The 15,626-nt window shown below is 49.7% G+C and overlaps 1 protein-coding gene across 1 annotated transcript in view; it reads left to right on the top strand.

The window, feature by feature from the left end:
- The window catches only part of LOC119376037 (uncharacterized protein K02A2.6-like), an 84,879-nt gene extending 79,062 nt beyond the window's left edge, over nucleotides 1-5,817 (top strand). The window contains exons 2-3 of the mRNA XM_037646029.2: nucleotides 4,014-4,769; nucleotides 4,882-5,817. Coding sequence (XP_037501957.1) covers nucleotides 4,642-4,769; nucleotides 4,882-5,635 — 882 coding nt within the window. The 5' untranslated portion in view covers nucleotides 4,014-4,641 and the 3' untranslated portion in view covers nucleotides 5,636-5,817. The remainder of the gene's footprint in view (nucleotides 1-4,013; nucleotides 4,770-4,881) is intronic.
- The last annotated feature ends 9,809 nt before the right edge of the window (nucleotides 5,818-15,626 follow it).

Below are 15,626 nucleotides of genomic sequence, written 5' to 3'. Positions count from 1 at the left end.
GCGACAAGCTCGCCTCTACAAGGACCACCTTCAAGCATCTATTCGGTTGACTTCATCAAAGGATCGTGCTGGAAGCCTGTGCATGGATTGGATGAGTGTTGTAAACACAGCCACTGAAGTGCTGTGGCAGCAAGTACTGCCTACGCTTCGAGGTCTGCTGCCAAGGAAAGTCCCTGTAAGCGGAAGCCCCGTTCACGTCATCGGCAATGCGACGGTCCCGGAGTCGGTGCAGCAAGTGTTAAGCTGTGGGCCGAAGTTCGCCGTCGAGCCCAAGAAGAAGCCTCCGGAGCTCCTTGCAATGGTGAAGAAACTGTCGAGACGTGCGCCCGAAGCCGAGCAAGAAAGATGTGCAGCCGAAGGTGTTGATGTGCTAATCCGTTGTGATTCTTCCGAAAGGAACTTTCCGGTGCGTAAGACTGTCTCCTACCTGAAAGAACATGCGCTTTCACTGCTACCTGCGGACAAGGAAGGCGGTTTTGCCGTGATGCCTAAGTCCGTGTACCATTCGAAGGCGTCCGAAGCGTTCGCTTCAACATTTAAGCAGGTCAGTGAAGTTAGCCTGAGTAAGATAAGAACAAAAGCCTCACAATTATGTAGAAAACTAAATCTCGCAAAGCTGTCAACTGCCATTGAGTCAAACAAGACGCTAAGTCTTGATGTGTTTTTGCAGCGAAGACCCATAAACCGGAGTGTCCCCTTCGTGTAATTGTGTCAGAAAACAGAGCATGGCAGAAATGTTTGTCCTTGTACCTGCAGCAGAACTTAGACCAATTGATGGTTGATGATCCCTTCAAAGTAAAGAATTCTGAGCAGGTTGTGTGCTTTCTAGCAGAAAATGAGACTAGACAACTGAATGCTTTTTCAATTGACATCAAAGACCTGTACTACGCGATACCACAAGATGCTCTTCTTACTAGCGTAGCGGAATGCATTGACAGCTACGGGGCGGTTTCATTCCAAAATGCTTCCGGTATAGCAGTAGGCTCGTTCCTGGAGCTGCTAAGAACCTACCTTGATTTACTTATGTAGAATGGAAAGGGGACATCTGTTTACAAAAAGGGGGTGTGCATAGGTTCATGCATAGCTCCGATACTAAGTGACATCTTTTTAGCGAAATTAGACAGACTGTTGCAGCAGCGCCTGACACCCACTCATGTGTTACGTGTTTTTAGATTCGTGGACGACTTTTTAATTGTTCTAGATTGTGACGAGGAAGACTTGCAAAAGCAATCTTCTGATATACTTGCACTTTTTCGTCAGTGCTTGGCACCTTTAGTTTTGACTCACGAGCTGCCGGTTGATAGTTTTTACGTTTCCTCGATTTAGGGCTTCATTTTTCACCTCGTCACGTCTGCTGGGCTTTCCAGCCAAGAGCTAAGAAACCTGTTTTGTTGTTTCATTCTTCGCATTCTAAGCTAGTCAAGCGTAGCATCGTTTATTCATCCTTTGACAATGCCCTAAAGAAATCATGCATTCACCGGCTGCGAAGTAGTTTCGACGACCAGGTTCGTCGTCTAACAGACGCGGAGTACCCGCGAGCAATTCTGTCTAGCGTTGCAGAAAAGATGCTAAAAGTGAAGAACCAAGGCGCTAACGCCAACCGTGCAGCAGCACAATTGTGCGGTACAAAGAATGTCTCCGCTATTCCTTACGTACATTCCGTTTCGCACAACTTGAAGAAAGTGGCGGAAAGGGCGGGAGTAAAGGTGGTGTTTACCGCACCCGACAAGCTGGCAAAATTGTGTCGGGCGGTTAACGCAGAAAGTAAGACACCTGTGTGCACTAAGAAGCATCGCGACAGGTTTGTACAGTGCACCGATAATGTGGTTTACACAATCCCTTTGTCTTGCGGTGCGTCATACATAGGCCAAACAGGAAGATGCCTAAATGATAGATTAAAAGAGCACAAGTACAACACAACGAAAGTGGTATCGGGGCATCTAGGTATCCATTGCAGAGACTGCGGTTGCGCACCTCGATTTGAAAGCACTGGCGTCATGTACAAGTCAGCTGACAGGTTAACAAGGGAGGTTGTTGAAGCCCTAGAGATTAAAAAGCTCGGGGAATCTTGTGTCAGCATGCCTTCTGTTTTGCTTTCGGAGAAGGATGTCAGATTTCTTTCAGGAACCGTTTTGCACGCACAGTAGGAGTGACCACGTGATACAGTGTCATAGCTTTTGTAACCTTTTTTCTTCTGTTTATTCATGTGAAGGCAGTATTTATTCTCTGCAGATACCGAATAAACTTTCAGTTGTTAGTGCGCCTTGTGTTACGTGTCCTTCTCCTCGTCTGGTCTGTTGTTTTCGCCGGCGCTGTTCTACTACGATTCTATCTCTTGTTATCGCTGCGGATCGGTGAAACACACCGCCAGCTCTTGTCCGTATGCGAATGCCAAATGTTTTCATTGCAACAAAAAGGGCCACATCAAGAGTGCTTGCCGGAGCAAAGAGCTAAAAGAATCGAAAAGTAAAAATAAACGGCATGTTAGTACCTTGTCACTGCCACGCACCAATTTGAGGAGTGTAAAACCTGCTGCAGACGCAAGACAAAAACCAATCATGGTCGAGGTCGCTATTGACGGCGTACCAGTGAATATGGAACTCGATACAGGGGCTGCTGTATCCGTTATGTCTGTCGCACAGTTCCGTTCTCTTTTTCCCAGATCTCATTTGCGCAGGACAAGTCTCACCTTGAGAACCTATACAAATGAACCCGTGAAGCCCTGCGGAGTAGCATTTGTTGCAGTCCAGTACAACGCGCAGCGACAACAGTTGCCTTTGTACGTCCTCCGCCAGGACGGCCAGCCGCTGCTGGGGCGCAGTTGGCTACAACACCTCAAGCTGGACTGGACGCAAATACAAGGTCTTCACCACATGCAGGTGGGAAACACAAATGGTTCTGAGAGATCGCCTAAACTAGAGTCCTTGCTAAACCGCTATCAGGACCTGTTCAAGGACGAACTCGGCACAGTAAAGGGAGAAAAGGCTACTCTTTTCTTAAGGGGTGACGCGAAGCCAAGATTTTTCAAAGCAAGAAGCGTGCCTTTCGCTCTAAAAACTGCTGTCGAGCAGGAATTGTCGAAGCTGCAAGAGCTAGGGATTATTACACCCGTGACCACAAGCCCGTACGCAACGCCGGTCGTACCAGTTGTTAAACGCGATGGTTCAGTCAGACTGTGCGGTGATTACAAAGTCACGCTAAACCCGATACTGGACATCGAAAGGTATCCGCTACCGAAAGCGGACGAGCTATTTGCCGCGCTGGCAGGCGGACAACATTTTTCAAAGATTGACCTAAGTAGAGCGTATCAGCAGGTCGAAATGGACGACGAATCCAAAGAATACCTTACGCTGAATACCCACAAGGGTCTGTTTCTGGTCAACCGCCTACCGTTTGGCATTTCATCGGCTCCCGCAATATTTCAGCGTATTATGGATAATGCGCTGAAAGGACTAAACGGCGTAACTTGTTATCTCGATGACATACTGATCACGGGCCACACAGAAGCAGAACACTTGCTCAACCTGGAAGCTGTGCTGAAGCGGCTATCAGAACGCGGATTTCGCGTCAAACCTTCGAAATGCGATTTTTTTCGCAATGAACTGCAGTACTTGGGTCACGTCATCACAAAAGACGGTGTTCGCCCGATGGATGAAAAGTTGGTCGCAATTGCAAATGCACCAGCTCCAACAGACAAACAGCAGCTGCAGTCAGTGTTAGGACTCATAAATTACTATGGAAAGTTTGTTCCGAATCTCATCCATACTCTTTCCTTTGAACAAGCTCTTGAGTAAGGACGAACCTTGGCAATGGAACGCCGCGTGTCAAAGTGCGTTTGCGCAAGTAAAAAAACTGCTGTCGTCAAAGCCTATTCTGATTCACTATGATCCCAGTTTGCCATTGCAGTTGTCATGCGATCTTCCTACGGAATAGGCGCAGTTTTGTCACACGTTTTCAAGGCCAAGTTCATCCAATAGCCTATGCTTCACGAACGTTAACAAAAGCTGAACAAGGTTACAGTCAATTGGAGAAAGAAGCATTAGCGCTTGTTTTTGGAGTCAAGAAGTTCCATTACTACGTTTACGGACGGAAGTTTGTGTTGCTCACGGATCACAAGCCACTTGAGATGATCTTTGGCCCCAAAACAGGCATTCCTGCCATCGCAGCTGCCAGACTGCAACGCTGGGCAGTCACGCTTTCTGCATATTCTTTTTCTTTGCAGTATCGCCCTTCAGCGCAGAACGTGGACGCTGATTGCTTATCGCACCTTCCAATCCAGCAACCGGGAACAGACGGGGCAACAGAAAATTTTCTGGTTTTGCGTTTAGACAGCATGCCCGTCTGCAGTAAACAGATCGCAGAGGAAACTGCACGGGATCCAGTGTTCCGTCAAGTAGTGCAGTACATCTTGTCAGGCTGGCCTGCTAACGTATCTGCGAACCTGAAACCTTTTTTCTGCAGGAAACTAGAGCTTTCTTTATATCAAGGTTGTGTCATGCTGGGAATGCGTGTGGTGGTACCAGAAAAATTCCGCAAATTTGTCCTAGATGAATTACATGAGGGGCATCCGGGAGTGGTGCGCACCAAAGAGCTTGCAAGAAGCTATGTGTGGTGGCCAAATATCGATCAGGACATAGAGAGATGTGTCGGCTCTTGTCACGCATGCGCAGAGACACGCAGTTTGCCAGTGAAAGCGCCGCTCCATCCATGGTCCTGGCCGACGCGTCCTTGGCAACGCCTACACATGGACTTTGCAGGTCCAATAAAAGGTATATCCTACTTAGTAGTAGTCGACGCCCATTCCAAGTGGCCAGAAGTATGTCCCATGACAACCACTACATCAGAGGCAACCATTGCTTGCATTCATGAACTTTTCTGCAGATTTGGATTTCCAGAAACACTCGTGTCCGACAACGGAAGCCAGTTCATTTCTGCAGAGTTCCAAGCCTACCTCAAGCACAGGGGCATTCGTCACGTAAGAACCGCACCGTATCACCCAAGTAGCAACGGACTGGCTGAACGTTTTGTTCAGACTTTGAAGTCAGCGCTCCGCAAGACCAGTCCGAGGAGCGCCAGTGAGGAGTTAGCCGACTTCCTTCTGACGTATCGTAATACGCCTCATGCTACGACAGGGGAGGCCCCTTCCACTTTGCTCCTGGGGAGACGCCTGCGGACCAGACTAGACCTCATACGACCAGCGGTCGAGAACAGAGTGCACCAGCGCCAGTTCGACCAGACAAGGCGTCACTCGTGTCGTGACAACGTCATCGCTGTTGGTGATGCCGTTCGTGTGCGCAATTTCCGATCGGGACCAAAGTGGCTGTGTGCAACAGTTCTTGCCCGTACGGGACCAGTGTCATATCGGTTAAGTGTAGTGACTCCGCGTGGTGTGTTCCAGTGGGTGCGTCACCAAAATCACATCCGCAACGATAACACCGGCATCGCCACGGAGTTCGAACTACCCTTCAGTGAAAGGCAGCAAGAAGTTCCCGCACAGGTCCCGGCCTGCGACTCATCACATGATGTCGACAGCTCGCCCACCGCACAAAGTGAACCGGCGGACACTTCAAACGCTCCTAGCGAACGTCGCTACCCGCAGAGACAGCGTCGCCCACCTGATCGCTTTGTGCCGTGAACTTTTTGGACAATGCTTGGGGATCCAAATAAGTGTGGGGGGATGTCGCATATCTGTACACGTGTGCTTGTGCGATACTCTGTCACGCGGCCCATATCGCAACACCCTCGCCCACGATGTGAATAAAAGCGCTTGGCGCGCGGTGGGGCGGGGGCACTTTTCCTTCGGCACTCTTGGTTATCGCTATGTCGCTGGCATGCGAATAAAGCATGTTTGAATAATGTCGGCGTCTTCATACCCGGAAGCCCTGGAACACGACACTTACCCAGTCCGTAGGGTCTTCCGGTCAAGTTCTGCTCGCAGTGGTTTGAGCAGGGCCAGGGGTACTCGTCTAGCCATCTGGACAGTAGGTGCGGCGTCTTGTCGCAACATCATCTTTTTCATCCGCTGAAGGCATCCGGTGCCGGTGAAGACGTCCTTGTATTCCTGCATGAATTCTGGAGGTCCCGTTGTTATTGCATTGACTGACCTGACGAAAAGTCCCAGGCGTTCGCTTGCTTCAAGACCGATAATGGCGCGTCCTTTCTTTACCAGGAAGAAGTCGACTTCAATCGCCGTCTTGCCAACGGTGACCTTCAGGCTAGCTACTCCAAAATGCTTGATGATTCCTCCCCCATATTAGCGTAGCACTGAGCTGCTTTGTGTTATTTGCGCTGCCGGCTGTAGTGTGCGGTACACACTATGCGGCAAAAGGTTGGCTTGGGCACCGGTATCCACTTTGAGCTTCATGCGCTTCCCGCCCACTTGTGCTTCCACTACCCAGTCACGATGGCATGCAACAGCATCTACAGATACGTCCAGATTCGTGAAGTCTTCATCAGTACTGACCTCATCCACTTGTCTCTTGCTCTTGCAACGCACAGCAAAGTGGTTCTTGCCTCCGTACCGCCTACAGTTGCGTCCAAACGCGGGGCAATTTGTCGAGCCGTGCTGCCGGCCATACCAACTGCATTCAAATACTGCGGACGCACCAGTTTTCTTTGGCCGGTTCTGGACCCGGTCAATTTGGCGCTGCTCGCGTGCCCAAATTTGATTTTGTGCCCCTGACAACTCGGCGGCTTTGCATACCTGCTCAGCTTTCACAAGTGTCAAGTCCTTGTCCCGTAGTAGCTTCTGGCGCACTTTGTAGTCGCTCGTTTCGAATACAATTTGGTCGCGGATCATCGAACTTTCCATAGCGCCGAAGTTGCATGATTTGGCCAGGGGCCTAAGGTCCCTTGCGAACGGTTCAAAGGGCTCACCTTCTGCTTGCACTCGTCGTCGAAATAGGTACCGCTCATGTACTTCATTCACCTGCAATAAGGTACGCATTTGGGCTGGTTGGTTCATGATTAACTGTAGAAACAGCGCTAAAAGACGGGACGAACGAGGAAAGGACACAAACAACGGCGCTGACTAACAACCAAATGTGTTTTATACTTCCAGTCTGCATTTATATACTCCGCCACAATCTCAACAAAGCAAAAGGCAAAGAAACATAGAAAAAGATGATTAGCCTGCGCAGAGGCCAAAAAATCTTCAAACAGACAGAAACGTTAACTCCTTCGGAAGGAGGGAGATCGAGGGGAGGCTGACACATGCCTCTCCGCCATTATAGATATGATACGCTTCAGAAATGACACGCGCCCGTTCATCATGGTACTTCGACAGGAAAATGGAATCTTTAAAAGATGGCTGGCAACCACATTCATTACAGTGAAGCGACAATTGACTATCTCTGGCTTGTATGGACGTTGTTTGCATGCTCGCGCATGCGGTCATTAGCGCACCGCCCCGTTTGGCCGACATAGTAACGGCCGCAAGAAAGAGGTATCTTATACACAACACTATCACAACATTCAACATACTTCTGGCGATGCTTTTTGCTGCATCTTTTCGTCTTGGTCTCTCGATTTACTTGCTGACACAGGCTACCAAGCTTATTTTTGGCAGAAAACAACAGTCTAACGCCTGCCCTGCTGACCACTTTCTTCAGATTATGTGCCCTTGTGCACATAAGGAATAACCACTACTTTCTTCTGCGGGTGTGTCACTGATTGAACAGCAGGTGAGCACTTGCTTTTAAAACCAGCACGAGGCTTTCTGCGATACTGGTCAAAAGCGTTCCTGGAAAACCTGCAAGCTTCAGGCGTGCTACTTGAGAACAAAAGATCGCTTCGACTTGGTGGTCACAGGACCTCTCAAGCGCCGCCTTCATGCAAGCCCTTGCAATACCGCGCTTGACAATTTTTGAATGCGCAGAAGAAAAAAAGGACAGATGCAAGGACAGATGAAGTTGACCGGTGTATTAGGGAAGGAGTTGACTGCCTGCCTCAGAAGGTTAAAAAAGGCAACACTGTAAAGCTCCGCTCAGCGGTTGCTGTCCTTCGAGACGCCGACCTGAAGCTGCTCCTGTCTGACAAAGAAGGAGGATTCGTGGTGGTGCCTCGTGGTCTGTACAAAGAAAAAGCTGACGCGGCCATTGAGGGCAACTTCAACGAAGTGAAAGGAGTAGTTCTTACGAAGGTGAAAACAAGGGCTGTTCAGCTATGCGAAAAAGCAGGACTTGCAAAATTGGCATCATCCGTGAAGGCGTGCAAAGGAACCAGCCTTTCAGCCTTCTTCAGCGCCAAGACTCACAAGGAACTTTGCCCGTTCCGGGCGATCGTTTCTGAGCGCGGAACGTGGCAACGAGAAGTTGGTGTGTTCCTGCAAAGGTTTTTGTGCCTCCTTGACATCGACGACCCTTTCCTCATAAGGACACCAGGTACCGTTTCTGCCTTTCTCCGGGATGACTGTCCAGTGGGTGCTTGTGCTTTTTCGGTCGATGTCAAGGACTTATATTATTCGTTACCTCAGAATGATGTGTGTGCTGAAGTTGGTAATTGCATTGACAGATACGGTGTTGTTAAGTTTCAGAACGCGTGTGGAATCACTGTAGACAAGTTTTTAGAGTTTTTAAAGTTTTACATGCAATCGACCTTCATCAGCTTCGACGATAAGCTTTTTATTCAACGGAAAGGAGTCTGCATAGGCGCATGCATCGCCCCTGTTCTCAGTGACATTCTACTAGCCAGCTATGACCGTAACCTCGAGAGCAAGCTCAGACAGACTAGCACGGTAAAGGTGATGCGATACGTGGACGACTTTTTAATTTTTTATAGCACTAACTCTCATGACGTGCAGCCTGCTGCGAAAATTTTTGACGTGTTCCTCGCGGAATTAAGTCCATTTGAATTGACAACTGAGCATCCCTCAGACAATAGGCTACGCTTCTTGGACTTGGAACTTTCGTTCTCAAACAGCCATGTATGTTGGTGTTATGCGCCTAGGTCTCAAAAGAGCCTTCTTCCCTTTTCTTCTGCGCATTCAAAAATTGTCAAGCGCGGTATTGCAAGGGCTTGCATGAAGGCGGCGCTTGAGAGGTCCTGTGACCACCAAGTCGAAGCGAGCTTTTGTTCTCAAGTAGCACGCCTGAAGCTTGCAGGTTTTCCAGGAACGCTTTTGACCAGTATCGCAGAAAGCCTCGTGTCTGGTTTTAAAAGCAAGTGCTCACCTGCTGTTCAATCAGTGACACACCCGCAGAAGAAAGTAGTGGTTATTCCTTATGTGCACAAGGTGGCACATAATCTGAAGAAAGTGGTCAGCAGGGCAGGCGTTAGACTGTTGTTTTCTGCCAAAAATAAGCTTGGTAGCCTGTGTCAGCAAGTAAATCGAGAGACGAAGACGAAAAGATGCAGCAAAAAGCATCGCCAGAAGTATGTTGAATGTTGTGATAGTGTTGTGTATAAGATACCTCTTTCTTGCGGCCGTTACTATGTCGGCCAAACGGGGCGGTGCGCTAATGACCGCATGCGCGAGCATGCAAACAACGTCCGTAAACACGCCAGAGATAGTCAATTGTCGCTTCACTGTAATGAATGTGGTTGCCAGCCATCTTTTAAAGATTCCATTTTCCTGTCGAAGTACCATGATGAACGGGCGCGTGTCATTTCTGAAGCGTATCATATCTATAATGGCGGAGAGGCATGTGTCAGCCTCCCCTCGATCTCCCTCCTTCCGAAGGAGTTAACGTTTCTGTCTGTTTGAAGATTTTTTGGCCTCTGCGCAGGCTAATCATCTTTTTCTATGTTTCTTTGCCTTTTGCTTTGTTGAGATTGTGGCGGAGTATATAAATGCAGACTGGAAGAATAAAACACATTTGGTTGTTAGTCAGCGCCGTTGTTTGTGTCCTTTCCTCGTTCGTCCCGTCTTTTAGCGCTGTTTCTACAGTCATTCACCTGCGCCGCGCAATACTCGTCAAACTTCTTGATAACGGTCGCATAGTCCTGTCTTTCAGCGTCTTCATTGAAAGTAAGGTTGTTGTAGATTTCCAGTACATCGTCGCCACCCAAACTGAGCAGCAAGGCCGTCTTCGTGCTCTCATCCCGAGGCTTTTCTGTTGCTGCCGAGGCTGTTAGGAAAAGCGCAAATTTTTGCTTAAACATCTTCCATTGTTTGGCAATGTCGCCACTTAGACGTAATGGCTCAGGGGGCTTAAGAATTCCATCACATTTGCATGTGGGTGAGCCGCACTTCTGACACCATGTTTCGTTGGGTTCGTGCAAAGAACACGATCGAGCCAAGTGTCAGTCAACAAAGAACAAGGTTGCTTTATTTTCCCAGCTATTTATACGTTCGGTAGGATAGGGAACACAATCACGATAATCTTCTGACGCCTGTTTGTTGTTAGTGGGCATGCGCAAAACTTGTAAGCATGTAACAGAACCAGCGCTTGTCTTTATCAAGAACCATACATACGATACACCAGTAACTCATGGGTACCACAACTACACCCATTTATCGACGAAAGCGGGCTTCTACGCGTCGGCGGAAGGCTAGAAAATCTCAGACAGCTAGGACGTGAAGCATCCATTCCTGCTTCCAAGTCGACACCGTTTCACCGAGCTGGTATTTGCCGATACCCATTGGCGAGTCATGCACGCAGGAGTAACGGCGACAGTACACAACGTACGCGAATGCTTCTGGATCCCGAGAGCGCGACAAGCGGCAAAAAAAGGGAATCAACCGATGCCTGATATGCGTGCGCTTTCGCACGAGAACCACCGTGCCGCCCGTACCCGCCGCTTCCAGGTTGCCGTGTCGAAAAGACGAAACCTTTCGACACTACAGGAATTGATTTCGACGGACCATTGTATGCGAAGTCATCCGAGAGCTCCGATTCCATAATGTATATCGTTCTTTTCACGTGTTCAGTGACAAGAGCCTTGCACTTGGAACTGGTCTCTGATATATCGTCACCTGCTTTCATGTTGGCATTCCGCCGTTTTAGTGCAAGAAAGGGACTGCCAAGTACCATTCATTCCGACAGTGCCCTTACCTTCAAGAGGACGTCTCGGGAGCTACAAAAAATATGGAAGGTTATTCGAAAAGACGACTTCCAGGCTTATATTGCAAGCCAAAGGATACAGTGGAAGTTCATAGTCGGAGCGGCCCAATGGTGGGCAGGCTGGTGGGAACAATTGGTCGGGACTGTGAAGACGGCACTCCGAAAAGTTTTAGGCCGAAGCTGTCTGTGCGCAGAACTATCAGCCATCTTGACTGAGGTTGAAGCGGTGCTCAATTCGCGGCCACTAACGTATTGTCGTGATCAGGCCAGCGAACCTTCAGCCCTCACGCCAGCGCATTTCCTAGTCGGCCAGCAACTGACGACGTTTACCAGAAGGAAAGACATTGTCAAAACAAGTAACAAGCCACGGGGCCAAAGACTACCAGCGCCGTTTTCAACATCGACAAAAAATGGTGGAAGACTTCTGGAAGCGATGGAAACTTGAATATTTGCTGCAACTTTCATCGCTCACCCGCGCACCACTCAAGAAACTTAAAGGTCGACGGCATCGTGATTGTGGACATTCCTAACACACCCAAGTTATTCTGGCCACTAGCCAGGGTTCAAGAGTGTACCCAGAAAACGACGGAGTGGTGCGCGCCTGTTTAGTGCGATTACAGGGAGGCAAAGTAGTCAAGAGGCCAGTGCAGAAGCGACAGAGTCTAGAGCTAGATGTCACCACATTTGAGGCCCGGAGGATGTCGGAGATCAGCAGACGACAAAGAAGAGGAATTGATAGTGGGCTGCTGTCACCGCAGATAGCGGCAAGAAGTCCCTGCACTACTATCATCATGTAGTTTTTTGTGTTCGATTGTCGCCATTAAAGGCATTTCGTTGCAGTCTCATGGATCCGTCTTTCTGGCGGCGCTACGAATAGAAGGCCGACGTTCCGCAACCAAGGGTCACGTGATGAAGCTTTCGTAAGGCGGGGGATCCGGAGAGTGCACTGAAAAGAAGGTCACACGATGAAGCTTATGATAGCCGGGCGATTCAGTTAGTATACGCTGAAAGAGGGTCACATGATGAAGCTTTCGTAAGGCGGGGGATCCGGAGAGTGCACTCAAAGGAAGGTCACGCGATGAAGCTTAGGATAGGCGGGCGATTCATTTAGTATACGCTGAAAGAGGGTCCCATGATGAAGCTTTCGTAAGGCGGGTGATCCGAAGAGTGCACTGAAAGGAAGGCCACGCGATAAAGCTTATATAAAGAGGTTTATTAGCGGCGACGATACTCGGCGATACAGCGACAGTCAAGGCGGGGCCGACTCTCAGCGCGAGCTGCGTTCACTTCTAAAAGAACCGAAGAGGGCGACCCACTAGAAGGTGCTCGAGAGGACGACCCATTACCAAGTTCGAACGCTTCGCTACAATTACCTCGGGTACGAAAAGGGAGCAGCCTGGCCACCTAGCAACTTGTCACTATGAGGGGGTCGTTGTAGGGCTGCAGGCGCTCCACGTTGAAAATGTCGCGCCCTCGACGGCGCATGTCCGAAGATGGTTCCATGGGTTCAATCAGGTAGTTGACCGGGTATATGCGTTCGACGACACGGTAGGGGCCTTCGTATTTGGGCAGTAGTTTGGAAGGGAGGCCAGTTGCAGTGGTAGGGACAGAGAGCCAAACTAGCGCTCCAGGGAGGATCGTGGGCGCAGAAGGGGTGGTGTCACCGCGAATGCTCTTCTGCCGCTCATGGTTATGCGTACAGAAGGTCTTGGAGAGCTCACGACACTCCTAGCAAGTCTGGCTGTGGCAGAAATAGGCGCACATTCAGAGCGATCCGGCTTTTAGGGAAGGATTGTGTCGATCGTGTGCGACGGGTGCCTGCCATACAATAAGAAAAAGGGAGAGAAGCCAGTAATGCTCTGAGGGGCGGTATTGTTGGCGTACATGACAAAGGGCAGAATGGCATCCCAATTTCTGTGGTCGGCGGCGACGTACATAGAGAGCATGTCGCTGAGCGCGCGGTTAAAGCGTTCGGGGAGGCGATTCGTCTGCGGGTGGCAAACAGTAGTTTTGCGGTGAAGAACGTTGCACTCTTTGAGAATGACTTCGACGACTTCCGACAAGAAGACATAGCCTCGATTACTGAGCAGCTCCTGCGGTGGACCGTGACGCAGCATGAATCGGTGGAGCAAGAAGGAGGCCACATGGTGCGCTGTAGCCGCAGGGAGGGCGGCCGTTTCAGTGTATCGCGTGGAAGTGGCCCGTACAAATCGACGCCAACGCGCCCAAACGGTCGGTCAGGGCGCAGACCTGCCGCCGACAGGTGCGTTGAAGTTTTGCGGCGGTGACAATCGCTGCAGGAGCGAACGAACTTCTGCACGTAGCGGTACATTCCTCGCCAAAAGTAACGTTGGCGAATGCGGCGGTAGGTATTCGATACCCCAGAGTGTGCACACTGCGGATCAGAGTGGAACGACTCGCATATGTGAGAACGCAGACTGCGGGGTATCACTAGTAGCCACTGGCGATCGTCGCCTTCGTAATTGCGTCGGTGGAGGAGGTCGTCGCGAACAGCGAAATGGTGGGCTTGACGACGCAATGCGCAAGAGGATGGTGTGGCCGATGGATCAATCAGCAAGTCTATCAGTGAGGCAATTCATTGACCCTTGCGCTGTTCGGTAGCGATGGTGTGAATGTCGAGGTAAGAAACGGTAAGGTGAGACACTGAGCTGTGGGCATTGTCGTCAGGCAAGGGAGAGCGCGACAGGGCGTCGGCGTCAGCATGCTGGCGTCCGTTGCGGTACAGCACGCGGATGTCGTAGTCTTGCAGGCGAAGTGCCCACCGGGCGAGACGGCCTGAGGAATCCTTCAAGGACGACAACCAGCACAGTGCATGATGGTCGGTGACGACATCAAATGGGCGACCATACAAATAAGGTCGGAACTTCGTAAGGGCCCAGATGATTGCCAGGCATTCTTTCTCCGTAACGGTATAGTTGGTCTCAGCTTTAGTAAGCGTACGACTTGCATATGCCACGACGTATTCCGGGAACCCAGGTTTGCGCTGCGCAAGGACAGCGCCGAGGCCAACACTGCTGGCGTCCGTGTGTACCTCTGTAGGGGCCGTAGCATCGTAGTGGCGTAGTATCGGAGGAGACGTCAATAAACTACGGAGCTTTGCGAAAGCGTCATCGCACTGTGACGACCATGAATTGAGGGGCCCGATGCTGCCAAGGAGCTTCGTCAGCGGCGATATGATAGTCGCGACGTTGCGGATGAAGCGCGGAAAGTAGGAGCATAGTCCTACGAAACTGCGCAGTTCTTTGACCGATGTAGGTTTGGGGAACTCTGACACGGCCCGAATCTTGGCTGGATCGGGGAGAATTCCGTCCTTGGACACGACGTAGCCCAGTATTGTCAGCTGCCGTGCGGCAAATCGGCATTTCTGTAGATTCAGTTGTAGTCCGGCGTCTCTCAAACGCGTCAACACATGCCGTAGGCGTTGAAGATGAGTGGAGAAGTCCGCGGCGAAAAGGACCACGTCGTCGAGGTAACACAGGCACGTGTGCCATTTCAACTTGCGCAGAATGGTATCCATCATGCGCTCATGGGTCGCGGGCGCATTACACAGCCCAAACGGCACGCCGTTGAATTCGTACAACTCATCCGGCGTGACAAAAACTGTCTTCGGTCGAGCTTCATCAGACATGGGGACTTGCCAGTACGCTGAGCGCAAATCGAGCGATGAAAAGAATTCTGCTCCGTGCAGGCTGTCAATGGCGTCGTCTATTCGAGGTAGGGGATAAACGTCCTTACGGGTGATCTTATTTAGTCGTCGGTAGTCCACACTGTTAAAAATTTTGCCCCTTGTTTACGTAAAAAGCTGAAGGTAAAAAGTTGCCGATCACTTTTCCGATTCCCAAATAGGGCGATTTCCGCAAACGGAGTCTCCCTAGAAATGTTGTACGTATTGTCTCCTAGACACATTGTACGTAATGTCTTTTTAGGAATGTTGTACGTATTGTCATTGTCTACTAGAAACATTGTACGCAATGTCCTCTTAGGAATGTCGTACGTTATGTCTCGAAGAAACGTACGTTGTACGTGATGTCACCTTAGGATTGTCATACGTAATGTGTCCTGGAAATATACGTAATGTCTCTGAAAATGTTGCATGTAATGACTTGGAAATTTCGCACTACTGAGGAATATGAAATGTGCCAAATAGCGCACTTTGTTGCTTTACAGTCACCAAAATGCACAACTTGACACCACACTGTACCTAAAAAGTTGTAATAATGGGTGCCGTGTGGTGAAGAAAGTTTCGGTGCTTTACGTGCATTTACCGCAATGGTTATCAACTGATGCAAGTGGCAGCTGCTACTTTGCTGCGATGAAGTTGTTAGAGAAAGGAAAAACGCATTATGCAGTGATGGAGACGAAAATTTCCACTGGATGTTGAACACAACAGTAACAAAGAGATGCATGTACATATTGCCCCTGTTGAAACAAATGCCAGGCTACAAGTGTGCTACTTCACTGAAAATTGAAGTGTTCTGGCACCACATACAAATTAATCGTACATAGTTTGGCTGTTTGAAGTCTAGGGTCTGACAACAGCTCGCCTGGTCGGGATGAAACTTTGGTGAAAACGTTGTTGGACGCCAATCACAAAAAGTCTGG

Source organism: Rhipicephalus sanguineus, unplaced genomic scaffold, assembly GCF_013339695.2.
Source record: "Rhipicephalus sanguineus isolate Rsan-2018 unplaced genomic scaffold, BIME_Rsan_1.4 Seq1073, whole genome shotgun sequence".
Lineage (NCBI taxonomy): Eukaryota > Metazoa > Arthropoda > Arachnida > Ixodida > Ixodidae > Rhipicephalus > Rhipicephalus sanguineus.
The sequence above is the reverse complement of the archived record's forward strand: the minus strand, read 5'-3'. Positions and strand labels throughout refer to the sequence as shown.